The sequence below is a fragment of the Channa argus genome, chromosome 4 (assembly GCF_033026475.1).
Source record: "Channa argus isolate prfri chromosome 4, Channa argus male v1.0, whole genome shotgun sequence".
NCBI lineage: Eukaryota > Metazoa > Chordata > Actinopteri > Anabantiformes > Channidae > Channa > Channa argus.
In genome coordinates, this window is record NC_090200.1 from 14,609,322 (window position 1) to 14,623,469 (window position 14,148).

Here is a 14,148-nt window from a genome sequence, read left to right on the forward strand (position 1 = left end):
CGTCGACGCTTCTAGGGCGACATGGAAAGAGGAAAATCTGCAGGCTCCTGCGCGTTCATTTAAAAACAGACTAATTATGAGCTTTGCTTGTCATGAATGTGTGTGCGTTTTGTTTTGTTTTGTTTTTTAAACCCAGCCTGGTTTTCCCCGGGTTGGTGGCACCGCTCGTCACACAGCTGTAGCCGCTGGAATTCCTGTTTTCAGCACCTGGACAGCTCCCGGTCGTGAACCTCTTCCTATTATCGGGCACATGGAGTCCCTGGTGTGACTGTGGGGGAAGCCCTGATAAGACATTTTGCATCCGTCCTAACATGTCGTTATCCTCCTGATTCGGTGACCACCACGTCGTCTCCAGTGAAGGATGGTGCTTTCAGTCTGGAGTAGGTGTTTTCGTCGTTCGCTTTCCTCTGTGAGGCCATACGGGTGCTCGGCCAACGCAGATTTAAGGGGAATTGCAGCCTACACAGAGCAGGATCCGAGCTTCCCTCACACTGATCATCATCACCATCATCATCATCATCATCGGCGATGAGGATGATATTACCATCATCACTGCGAGGGCAAAGGAGTCACGACCACACTTTACACAATGTAGAGCAGGAAAACGCAAGAGGTTTGTGTGTCTTTGTGCTTCTCGTCCCGTCAGTGTATAATTTAAAGCTTAGGGTAGATGGTGCATTTGTGATGGTTTAAACATGTTCAAGACGGGGACAGCATGGCCTTTGAGTCGCACGGTGATAAATTGTTAACAACACTGTAAGTGTTCAGCTACGAGTGGGAAATGGTTGTAAATGCATGTTTCTTAAGTTAAAAGCAGAATAGCGCACAGTGCTAGTTTAGTGAAAGCTGCCTTTGTGTGGACCATCGCCTCCACTGAGGAAGACACTGTACTTATGGTAGCGACTCAAAATCCAGCTTCTCTGATACAGTGATCTGCTCAAGTACAGTCAATATGCAGTGAATCTTCCCTATAAGTGCACAAACCTTTGGCCCCACTTGAAAAGAGAGAGACATTGTTAGGTATTTTAGAAATGCATCAATGCTTTCTGCACATCTTATGGCCAGAGATGTTTTGTTTTTGTTTTTGTTTTTTTTTTTTGGGGGGGGGGGAGTATTTTTTTTCCTGAGTATTATGTTACAGACAACATTTTGGGGGTGCTGCAGTAAAACAATATCACTCCTAGCCCTTGAATGACCTGGGCTGATTTATCCTGAGTGGAGTTTAATCTGCTGTGCTTCACTACATTGCTCTGCTGTGGTCTGTTGTGGCTGTGAATGCTGACTCCTCACCTCTCCCTGTCACTTTCTTTTATCAGTAATTTATTTTAGTAAATTATAAGGCTTGTGGACAACAACACGCATGTGCAATATTTGTCAACGTCTTATTTCATCATTATAGTTATTTGCTGTGGCTATTTACCAATATTCAATGTCTCATGTGAAGGCCGTTTGTATGTGTGTGACTTTCCCAACTGGTCATGTCATGTCTTTCCCCTGCAAACCAACTGAAGTGGGCTTTCACTGAACGGATATAAACATCAATGGCTCTCTATCCTGTGGCACAAAGACCTAGCATCCTGCTGTACTTGCTATGCAAGAGGTGTGATGTTCCTCAGCCCCTGATTCACAGAGCGGGGCGTATATCGAAGGAGATTTAAAATCCATTACAGTTTAGTGCTCCCCAGGAAAAGAGTTGAGTAGAGCTTAGCTAAAGCTGAAGTTAGGACAGGTTGCCTTCAGGAAACGGATAAGCACATGCATGTCATGTAACTCAACTTCATATACTCTGACTATTTCCTGATTTTGAGATAAATGTTCATTCTTGACCAAATAGCACTTGGCAAAACAGTCACCCCATAATAATGTATGTAAGTTGCTGTTACAGAGCTGCATGGAAAGTCCTGATGAAACTGGATTTCACCCATTGATTTACCATGTAGTATTAATGTTGTTCTTTTCTATTGTATTTTCTCTAGGTGTGCTTGGAGCCCGGTCTCTGCAGTGGTGAAATCACTTTTCACACTTGGAGTTCTTTATTGTGGATGTCTACTTGCAACAGCAAGACTTCAACATGAGTGACCCCCAGTAAGTGACACTACCTAGAGTCTTGTTTGAGACCATGTCTGAGAGAATGTAAAATGTTAAATCTCTGTTTATGAAAGCATAGTCTTTGGGGAAGGGCATCTCAGTGTGATAGGATATGATTAGCAGAATGGGACCTGAATATTCTCGTGCCCCTCCTGTGAATGACTTTGAAGACGGATCAGGGGGAAAGCGGAGCTCAGCCTTGTCCAACATCTTTGAGAGTAAGGGACAGCAGACGGCCATCTCCAGTCTCCAGTGGCATCTCTTAGCATTCAGGAGGGATGTTCACTTGTCATCTTCTCTTATTAATAATTACTCTGTGTGTGGTCCTCGAGACAGCCCCTGCATGCTGATGACAGCCAGGGTTGGGGCTAAGAGAAGGGAAGACTGAGGGAGCAGGGGACTGGAGCAGAGTGATGTGGAGTGGAGTGGGGTGTGAATACACAATGGGTTCAGTCAGCTGCATCTCCTGGTTAAGGGCACAGGTTTCTGCTGAGACTGCTGTTTCCAGTAACCAGATTAGTGCTGTTGATGGTTGATTACTGGGTCCCATTGTAACCAAATGGAGAACGTGTGACTGGCTAGTAGTACAAACAAAGGCCTGATTTAATACTGCTGAATCCCCCTGACTCTCTGTAAAGTGACAGATGGGAAACTCATGCCATCAAGAGAAAGGTCTTTGGAGTTATTTTCACTCCTGCTCTCTTAGACTGTGTGCTGTAAATCCTCTCTCTCTCTCTCTCCCCCTCTCTCTCTCTCTCTCTCTCTCTCTCTCTCTCTCTCTCTCTCTCTCTCTCTCTCTCTCTCTCTCTCTCTCTCTCTCTCTCTCTCCCACTGTTTTCATGTCAGCTCTGTGGGAGGCAGGATAGGGAAAACACTACACTTCAAATATAACAATTCAAAGGGATTTTGCTTTACATATTTTACTTAATTTATTATATAAATTGTCAGAACATTTTATGTCTACAAACTGCATGTTCTCATTCAATTAACAGTCTGTAAAAGAAAGTGAAAACTGAAAAATATTAGCCCAAAAGTTACTGAAGTAGATACAGAGCTCATCCTCTGCTTCTAGTAAATTGTGTATTTTCAGCACACAAAAAGTGAATACAAGGTGGTTTACCGGGGGCTTTGAAACAGGTCAGTTAACATTTACTGCACCTTACCTCAGCATCATGTGATCCAGTACCACGCTGTTTTTAGTTTATCAGCATGATGAAGCCCTCTCTCCAATCACCCGAATCAAGTCCACTGATTAGCAGTTCCGCTTAAGGAACTATGGTCTATATTTATCTCATCATTCTTTTGTCTTTTGTTCAAACTTAAAATTTCAGCTCTAATTTTAAGCACATCGTATGTTAATATTAAATATAAATGTAAATGTATCAATGAAATCCTTTAAAAAGCCTTTCTTGATGATACATTTAGTCACTATGCCTCTAAGTACAGCATTGGTTGCCTGTGGGTAACAATCTTCAGTTGTAAATGTCCCTGAGACATAAACAAATGAAAAAAATAATTTAAAATGAATGGACTTGGGCCTAAGTGCCAGAGACAGGACAGACAAATAAGATTTGTTGATTGCACCTGCTTTTGTTCGCCTCTGTTGTTAAAATGTCTGGAGAGGAAACCTGAATGTCTCTAGCATTCTGGTCTTTTTCCACTAACTGAGGCAATAAGGACGGTCAACTGTGGATGCAAGGCTGACTCATTTTTTCTATATACAGTTAAGTAAAAGTTTTCAAAGACCAACATAACAACTTCACTCTTCATTGTTATCAACAGCTGTAGTTTCCTCTTGGACCCTAAAAAAGCAAGCGGTGCCTAATAGAGCTGATATTATAAATTGTTCCATAGTGTCAGGAGCTTGTGTTAAGGCTGCTGCTACTGCTGGTAAATGTGGCCAATGCCTATATAAGTGATTTGGCACATTGGTTCCACTTTCCTGAGGATATCGGGAGAGTGAATCGCCAAGGAGTAGCCAAGTGTCAGTATACAAACTTAGTGGGCAGTAAGACAGAACAGATGGGTTGTAGACAGCTGGCCAGAAATACCGTGGCAATGAGCACTTAGAATGACAATGATATCAATGCCCTCTGCAAACCATCAGTTCATGCTGAGGCAGCACTTTAAACCTCACTGAAGTGACAGAAGCACTGAATATATTACCCCAATAAGGTGATTTCAAATATGGAGTGAAAGGCATCAGTCACTTTTTATAGAATAGCTATATTATTCTCCATTTGATTGTTCTTCTTTGTCTGTTTTTAGAATTGTACAGCCTTATAACAATCATAAGCTGTTTGGTGTGAATGTACTTATATTAACAGTTATTTATCCACGGAAACATGACACACCCCATGTGTGTAGAAGGCTGAGTGCTGTGCTATAGGATATGTCAGCTACAGTTTCACAGCCAATGTGAAAGTGAAGCCCACTCAGCCATAGCTAGTTCTGAACCAAAAAATGATTACCTACCAATACAATTCAAACTAAAACTTTGATGTCAGCCATCTTAAACTTATCTCAGATTTGAATCTGTTTAACTACATTTTTAAAAAGTGACATAAAATACAAAATAATATAACTTTAACACATTCATGAGGCATGTAGCATATACTGACATTTAAAAACAGAATAAAATAACTATCAAATCAAATGGTTTTACTCTAATTTTAACACAATGGCCTGATGCACTCTCACAGGGCCTCAGCTACAGCCCTATAACATATTCATTTCTAATATTTTTCGTCATTTAAACATCCATTTTGTGCATGGATGATAGTTAGAAAATTAGGTACAAAAGGTGTCGCTCCAAAATAAAAAATCACCTCATAAGGGAATTATAAAGTTAGTTTATTTACAATCAGTATGAATTGTCTGACTTTATTTAAATTTCATTATGGGTTGTTGTGTGTAGATTAATTGGAATACATGCATTTTTTTCCCTTTTAGATAAATTTACAATGCCACAAAATTTGTCATGAGTGAAGAGGTCGGAATACTTTTTGTAATGTCGTATTGCACTTTAGTGGTGTTCACACAGAGGTTAGTCCGAAGATCCACTTAAACACCAGATCTACTGAATCACTGAGTCTTGCCAAGAAGTGTTTGTATTGAACATGTCAAAGTGTAAACAGGCGATTTTGAAAAAACATGTCACTGGAATCTATGTATGGATGGTGCTTTTTGGTTATTCCTTGTTGTGACTGAAATGAAAGGAGTCATGGAAATCACTGAAAATGTTAATAATCTTAACATGATGATACAATTTCCATCCATCCATCCATGCATTTTCTGTAACTGCTTGTCCTGTTTAGGGGGCTGGAGAGGCTGGAGCCTATCCCAGCTGTCATAGGGTGAGAGGCAGGGTACACACAGGCCGGCAGACTATCTCAGGGCCAACACAGAGACACATACACAGACAGAAAACAATTCACACACAATTTTTGTTATAGCTATTCTTTTCATGTGACAGAATAGTAATGTGATTTGAAAATGCTGGAGGGAACTAACTGTAGAGCCTATCGCTGGCTATTATTAGTCAGAAACACCAAATAGACCACCTGAAAACACCAATTGGGTTAAAAAACTACAACACTCTCTATTACACAAACTGATATTTATTCTTAATTACAAATTTCTGAAAAACATAGTTTTATATCTTCATACCCTTAAAATCAAAAGCAGTAGTGCAATTTCAGTCCTCAATAGATGAAGCTATAGCTGGTTTATTTTTTGTAGTTTGCTATATAATGTAGTAGTCAAAGTACCTTAAGATGTGTTACGTTAAACAAAACCACATCAACATTTAGAAACCGTAGCTGGTGGAAGTGCATGATCTGTGTGCTGTTTGGGTGTTACTTGTATGGGTACTGGATTTTCCCCTAACCCATGCACGCTTCACATTAACTTTTTTCCTTCCATGTGGTATTTGCTAAAATCACCTCTGAAAAGATCCCAGCCTTTGGCTTGCTTCTGGCAGAGCAGCGTGTTCAGACGTGAAACCTCTACTCCCTCTCTGGGATGGCAACCAGCCACTCCACTGGGCTCTGCACATAATAGCTCCTGGCCTGCTCTGGGATTGTCTGGAAATGTGATTTTGATGCACTAAACAGTTTGTGTCTGTCATGACTGATTAGTGTCCTTGTTGCTGTTGATCAGAGGTGCCAAGTCCCCAGATCACACTGGGATGTGCACGTGTTTTTTGTGGCAAGAATGTATATGTGGGATTTTGACCCTCAAGTAAAACAACACAACTAGAGCAGCACAACTTGCATGGTAAAAGGATAAAATATATACTGTAAAGTTATGCAGAGAAAGGTGTTTTATGTTGTAAGTAATTATAATAAAAGTGTGGGTCGCATAGCCTTGTTGTGTGATGTCATAACAAGGTAGCTCTGGTGATACCTTTCAATTAAAAAACACTTAGTCAAGACAGGACAAAAGAACTAGTTTTTTTTGCAGGCCTGCCTAACATTTAACAGCAAGGTGGGTCTGCTCAGTGAGCTTTTAATAACTGTTTCCTCCCACACTGTTTCACCTCCAGCCTAGAGGTTGTACAATTCACCAACCCAATGACTTTGCGCCCTGTATCTTTTAATCAATGGCTTCCTCCACAGTTAAGCAATGGAGTTATTGATGTCTCCACACTGGCTGCACTGGGAGGGCTGCCAAGCCATATGAGACTCCTGTTCCAGGGTGACCTCTCCTTGTCTGCTATTGGCTGAGCTTGAAGGATCACAGTCCTCCCTACATATTTAAATTTTAAGACCTCTTGGCAGATAAAATGACCAATAGCTTTGTCTGTGTCTGCCAAATAGAGTTAACCTCTCTTAGAAATCACAGTGGATAAAAAGTTTTTGTCCTGTAATTAATCAAATTTATACTTTAATAACTCTATTTGTAACTAATCATTTTCTTAAGTATATAATTATGACTACTATTATTTCTACTTTACGATAATTTTAGTATTCTGTCAAATGGAAACTTGAATAAAGTTTCAGTGGAACCTTTTTGGTTTATTTTCTTTAGGTAATTCCAGAGTTTTTTTTTTTATTTTTATATAAATTGAGACCAATTTGAATGTACTTGATTGCACAATAGCAACAAGTCTATTTGGTTCATTGTAAACGATGCTCCTCTCAACAGGATCCTAGTTCGGATTTTCAGTCTGTATTTAAAAAAAATTGGGGACCAACTCCAAATGTCTGAATACAAATTATTTGATACTAGTGTGTTTTGGCGAATAAACAGTTAATATTGCTACAATATATGATGTGGGATACAAATTTCCATTCGTGTTGTGCTTTAGGACTTTCTTTATTGCATAACTCTATATGGCCTGCCAGGTAACTATGACCTTGTGTAGACTAGAAACAAGAAGTTTCACACCATGTTTGCATTTTCATTCATCAAAATTAGGCACAGACCCAACAGTTATTATCACACTTTGCTACTTGGAGCCTTTTAGAAGCAGGTGGATGGTGGATGGGCTAATTTAAATCAACATCACACTTTCATGCATCCTGCTCTGCAATGTTTCGATGTAAACCTCACACAAATCCAAAGGGGATGACCTTTTAGATATGATGGGCTTAAATATGCAAGACCACCCATGAATCTCTCTGTGTGTGTGTGTGTGTGTGTGTGTGTGTGTGTGTGTGTGTGTGTGTGTGTGTGTGTGTGTGTGTGTGTGTGTGTGTGTGTGTGTGTGTGTGTGTGTGTCACAGTATTGTTTCCCAGGCTGGAGCCTCAGAGTTGGAGGTGATCTCCCAGCAGGTGGAGGAAGACAACCAGTGCATGGCCCCTGTCCAGCTGGTCAGCTTCGCCTACAGAGATTTGCCTTTGGCTGCGCTGGACATATCCCTCGCTGGATCCCAACTCATTTCAAACCCAGATGAAGAGGACAACAGAGACGGGTACATCCCACATATCCAAACATTCCTTCACTTTCAGTTTTTACATGACAGTCTATAACACGATTTCTAAAGTACTCATGGTTTGGCTGCACTGATGAATAACCAGTTCAGTCAATATGAAGATCATTTTTAAAGCTCCTAAAATAAATTAGTTGTATGATTATTCGTGAATTATTTCTGCAATTAATTTATATACTAAAAGTCTCAAATTGTAATTACATGTTGATTGATGCTTTCTATCAGATACTAGACTTATGGTGTCAGAGACATTGTCTGTGCTTGCTGCTTCAAAGTGCTACATCCATAATTAAGGCAGAATTGCAATTACTACAATCTATAATCTTCCCCCAGCAGAGAAAAGCTCCGCCGTCAATCTTTCCATTGCTTGTTATTGCACATGGTAATCACACCTGGTGTATTGAATCACCCCTTATTTTATATGAGAGTCCACGAGTCAAGGATATTCGCTGATGAATTTATTAGTGTCACCATGTTAAATGGACAATGTCTCTACTGATGTGTTCATTTCAGCTCAATGACACAGCATGTTTTTACTGCCAGATTGATTTCTGTTCTTAACGTCGATTTCTGGCAGAAAACAAAGAGTGCTGGTGGACCATAGCTTCCATGAAATGTCAGAGCTCGGTGGTGCTGCCGTTTCTTTCCGTGAGCCCAGCTGATCCTGGGTTTGTGTTGTTTTCTTATCATCATATCACCATGCTGCTGGCCCAGTACTCTCAGGACAGGACACACCCCACCTAGAGCACCCTGTAGCAAATGTCCATGGCTCTCCGCTCAGGAAGTGTGACTCACAACCCCTTGGCATGCTGCTATGCTGGCATCCATGCAGAGAAAGTCAACAAACAGCATAAGCTTAATTAGTGCATTCGGCATTTCGCCATCCAAGCCCTAGTGTGTCAACTGACCACATTCTGCTGGACGTTGCCTGGTCGGGGCCCAGTCTGAGCTGATGGCTCTCTGAGACAGAGGGCAGAGACAGATGGATTATGTCCCAAACACCCACACTCTCATCCTCGCTCATATATTTTTTTTCTCTCGGTTAAAGGACAGAAAACCTTCTCATGGCACTGTCACAGCAGAGGGCAGGATTTGGCAGCCTAGCACAACTAGGATCACAGTGGGCACTCTCATATGGCACCATATGACACCATGATCCCATGAGTTTTGGACTTCAATGCGTTATAAAAGTAATCCAATGCCAGCGTCTTGGATCTTTGCCAAATTAGCCAAGGTAAATTTATGTATTTACTAGTTGTTAAAAGTAAAGTTTTTGTATTTGGTTCAGGAGGCCTCCTTCTCAGTATCCAAGTATATTAAAACACAGGCTATTAAAACACAGCAAACTGTCACCCGTGTGTGTTACAGTGTATTTGATGAGCTTTTTAGATTGGAATTCCAGATTTTCAGGTCACAAGCATTCCAAGGCATGCCTGTCGTCACAGTTTCATACACACATTACTTATTTGGAACTGCTCTCGGAAAAATCAACAGAGCTAGCTTGTCGTCACAGGTTCTCACCACCTTTGTGAGTCATGTGTATAACATCAGAGGAATGACACAAAGGTGGGATGTGTTGTATGCTGACAGACTTAATAATCCTTACTATCAAAGGCAATTATTATATTATATTAGAGACCTGACTGATCAGCTCATTAAGCTATTTGTCTTCTTTATTAGGCTTATATATAGTATATTTATAGTTAGAAAGAGTTTTAATTATAGCTCTGTGTAAAGGATTGCGTACAACAATGTAAACACATTTTCACTATCTCACTACGGGTGTTGCACTGGCTATATGCTTTGATTTTGGTTATTATCAGATGAGTACATTTTCTCATGCTGCCCTCCATTTCTGAGATGATTTATATTTTAATTTTGTTTATATCTGGCACCAATAGTCTCATTAGTGGGTGCATTGTCATTTCACATTAAAGTGTCAATAGATCAGGATGTGGTCAAAGGTTTTATCTTGATATCTGGATTCTGCAAACCAGTGCTCCACATTTAGTCTTGCATGGCAGCTTCTCGTGGCTCTTCAACTGATGTGGGCAATTACACATGTCAAATCCACCTTTGCTAAGCAGAAATGGTGTAGGTAGTCACCTTTGAAATTTTTTCCATGAAGAACTTAACTTACATGCTTTGTTTCTACATTTTAATTACGCTGTGGCAAAAATTTGGTAGGTTCTGCAAATTTTACTATGCTAATAAGAGTCTCAGGTGCGTTTTAGTCTGCATCTACACAAATTTTAGGATAATGAGGTTACTTTTCTTCAGATTACCTTTTGGATGGCATACCTATTGACACCTCAGTACACCAGTGACATTCTTCCTGACCTAAAGACAGATTGGAACCCAGGCTCCTGGAGAACCTGACTGTGCTACTCCTGTCCTGGGTTATCATTCCCTAGATCAGTCTGCTGCTCATAGCAGCAGTGGTATATGCCGCTGATCTCCAGACTGAGAGATGTGAGGCGCTGCAGCAATGACAGATGTTTCATATGGTCAACCTGCCGCTTTGGACTCGAGGAGATATGATGACCCACCTCCACATGTTCCTTCACAAAGCTGCTAGCAGCAGATCAGTAGGAAATGGCTTCATTTTATCTGTCCATAGTGAATAGTCATGTGGTATCAACCCTGTGCCTGTTACCTGTTGACAGCCACAGTTGTTAGTTGATTTAGCATAGTGTCATAATGTCAAAATGACGTAGCGGTGTGTCATACACATAGCCAAAACCATGTGGATAATGCTCAAGGTTGAAGTAAGATGGCATAATTTGAAGGATGGCAGATTCCAGCATGAATGTTGGCTGCAGCAATATTTCATTGGGCTTTGGAACCACAGCCATACTATACCTGTTCTGTGTTGATGGATGTCTGGAAAGAGAACAGGACTCCATATCAAACACACAGAGGAACAGTCCTCTCCATCAAATTGGCTCGCTTGCCTGGCACCATGTGCGACACAATAGATGACATTTGAGTGCAGGGTTTGAGGGTTTGTTAATATTCACAACCATGCAAAGTGTGATATTGCTTTTTAGTCTGCGAGCGAGAAAGATCAAGTGTCCTGGTGAAAACCCATTTATCAGGGACAGCTTGTCGCTGCTCTGCACATGGAGCCCCATCCATCTCCATTTCTTAGTATCTGTGGCCCGTTCCTCTGGCTAAGACCAGCTCCGAGTCCCTATAGTATGTTCTGCTGTGGTGTAGAACACAAATACTGAAGAGATGATATATTTGGAAACAAACTAGAAAGCTAACTGCATTGTAAGACAGAAGATAAAAACATGTCATCTTACTAATCAGAAAGGATACAAGCACGTGGATTTTCATTTGATTTGCTAATTTACTGCAAGTGTTACTAAATCCCCAGGCATAAGTGAGTAAAAGATTAACAGCAATGAGACATGGAAGCTTTGTACAATTGATCCCCTATGATAACCTCACTCCATTCTGCATATTTATTGCTTGGCAGGTTGTCCTTTCTAAGGGTTTCTTCTCCTTATTGGTGGCGATACCATGCACTATGATGACTCAGCAGTGGTTACACAGAATTTTTGTTGTTCTGTCGGCATATTTCTTGTTTTCTTATGGATTTTGCGTGGATGCCCCACCTGTGATTTTTCTAGAGCCAAAAGCTCTTTGGTAAAACATAAATAAAAACATTTATTGGTAATTAAATGAAATGGCTCTACAGGTATTCAGAGAAAGTTTAGCATAAAAGAGACCAGCTAAATAGGATGAAGTCCTCCAATCTCTACTGTTCAGTAGCCCTGCAGGCGCACAGTCGTAGTCCATTTTCCTCTGCCTGAGCCAGCTGAGTTCAGCAGATTGGTGTGAATTGGTTGACGTTTATAGTGGAGGTAGCACAGGGCTATGTAGTTATCAGTGCAGACAGAGGAGACAGAAAACCTGAGTTGGGTATTATCATTTTAAAAGGTTGCAGGAGTAGTATCTGACATTGTCCCTTATGATAAAGATGTCCTCAGCTTAAAAAAAGTGTTCACAATCCCTTTGGCAGTGAACAAGGGTCATGAGATGTCTGCTATTTCGAAATGGCAAACGTAGTCTGTCAAAAATAATTATCTACATGAAATAAAATACCAAGGATATAATCATTTAAAACTTTTAATCACCAAACAGACTTATTAAAGTAATTATTCACAACACAAAGTCAGAATGCTCTATCAGATTACAAAATAAATACAGTAAGAATGCATTTAAATTAACCAAAATTATATCTACTTTTTTGTAGAGAATTTTTATAATTGTGCGACTTCAGTTCTGGATACTTAAGCTTAAAATGTTCAAGCCTCCAGAATATCTTCAAATAATCAATCTAAAAAGGGAATATTGTGAAATATGTGAACTACTCACATCTTAGACTAGGCTTGTAACTAATAATTATTTTTATTATCACTAAACCTGTCACTCATTTTCTAAATTTTCTCAAACCAACAGTCCTAAACACAGTTACTACCCAAATATAGACACCATTAGAGAAGCTACAAACACTAAATTTTGTCATTTTTGCTTCACAAATTACTCCATTATTCAGTCATAAAAATGGTTCCCTTTTAATTTTTTTGGTCAAAGCAGACACAAAGAAAGGCCTGCACATCTGAACAAACTGCAAGTGCTGGACCACAAAGCAGACCAAATGCAAAAACACATAAAAAATTAACAGAAAACTGCACTCTCAGCTTCCAGCAAATTTAATTATAGACCAAAGTTTTGATCCAACACAGATCTTTTCAGTAGTTTGAAAAATGACTCCATTATTCAGTCATGAAAATAGTTCCACTGCTAATTTTTGGTCGACTAACTGACAAATCATTAAATAGACCATAGCTCTAGTTTTGAGCAGGCCATAACCTAAATAGGCATTGATTCACAGTCCAAAGTTTTTTTTTAAAATTGACAAATTCAACAAAAGCGCAGTTCCCAGGTGTGCATGAATAAATGAGTGGATGTCAGGCACAGTCATTGGAGTCTTCGCCATTGACTGGCTGCCTTAAAAAAAAATTTAATTATGGAATGAATAATGGTTGCAAAAGCAAATGTAATTGTGGGCCAGATGCCACAGGTATATACCCTAATGCGCTGGAGGTTTCTGCAGAACAAAATGACTCTATTGTAAATGTGCAATCAAGACATCAATCAAAAATTTCCAATCATTTATTTAAAGGACTGGAACAGCAGTGCAAGTCATTCAGGGCAATGCTATTTTAGGCTTTCCTTTGCAAACATTTCGTCAGAGGGGTTAGTGCTGCTTTTCATTGGTCTGTGTGTGTTTATGTGTGTGTGTTGAAATCAGTAGCTCAGAGAAGTTGATAGAGTCTCAGACTCATTAGTTAATTTGACCCTTTTCAGCCCTTGTTTTTAACTCACAAACGCACACGGGCAGTGGGACAGCACCATCCCTCTGATTTAACTTCCATTTAACTTGTATCTAATGAGTTTACATCGTATTTTATCCTGTCTCAATTACAAGAGACAGTATAATGAAGGATATGTTCCTTGTGATGGGCTCCCCACCTTAGTGAGAGTTACTTCGCTGGAGCTACACCAAAAGCTATGTCCTGCCTGTATAAATGAACTCTAACAGAGAGATCAGCCACCTTCCTGTGTGCTCTGTCCTTTCTGATCACTCTGCTGCTAGAGCTCTTACAGCCAGCATCATGTACATATTAATCAGCCTCATGATCTAAACCCCTCACTCTTGATGTTCTCTCAGTGTGTTACCACTGTGTCTTTGTGAACCTGGAAGTCTAATTGCCTCCACAGTGTACTTAGAAGTGTACAGCATGTGATGGTTTGTTCATGCCTGCAAAAGCATCTTTTGTGGTATTGGCCCAATTGATCTGAACCTAGCGTGACAATGGAAGAAAGTGACATGGTTTTGTTTTTTGGCTCACTCCACCGCTGAAATGGCCTCACATCCGTATAAATACTTCAGGTCTTTGGCGTTTAAGGTTTAAAGTGATTTCCCGAAAATTAAGTTTCTGAGCTTGGAGTAATCCATCACTGCCATTCACTCTGCTTCCAGACATGGTTTTTCTTTACAGGTTTATTAAATTAATACCTTTTCTGCTTGGCTTGTGGGAGAAGTCTG

At 40.2% G+C, this 14,148-nt stretch overlaps 1 protein-coding gene across 3 annotated transcripts in view; it reads left to right on the plus strand.

Annotated features, from left to right (window-relative positions):
* The window catches only part of tmem266 (transmembrane protein 266), a 24,270-nt gene continuing 10,122 nt past the window's right edge, over positions 1–14,148 (plus strand). For 2 of the 3 annotated variants that reach the window (XR_010914179.1, XM_067501319.1), the window contains exons 1-3: positions 1–613; positions 1,977–2,085; positions 7,818–8,006. Coding sequence is in view for 2 of the 3 variants with exons in the window: in XM_067501319.1 (XP_067357420.1) it covers positions 2,072–2,085; positions 7,818–8,006 (203 nt within the window). In the remaining variant the exon portion in view is untranslated. The remainder of the gene's footprint in view (positions 614–1,976; positions 2,086–7,817; positions 8,007–14,148) is intronic. The other variant, XM_067501321.1, reaches the window with a different exon arrangement.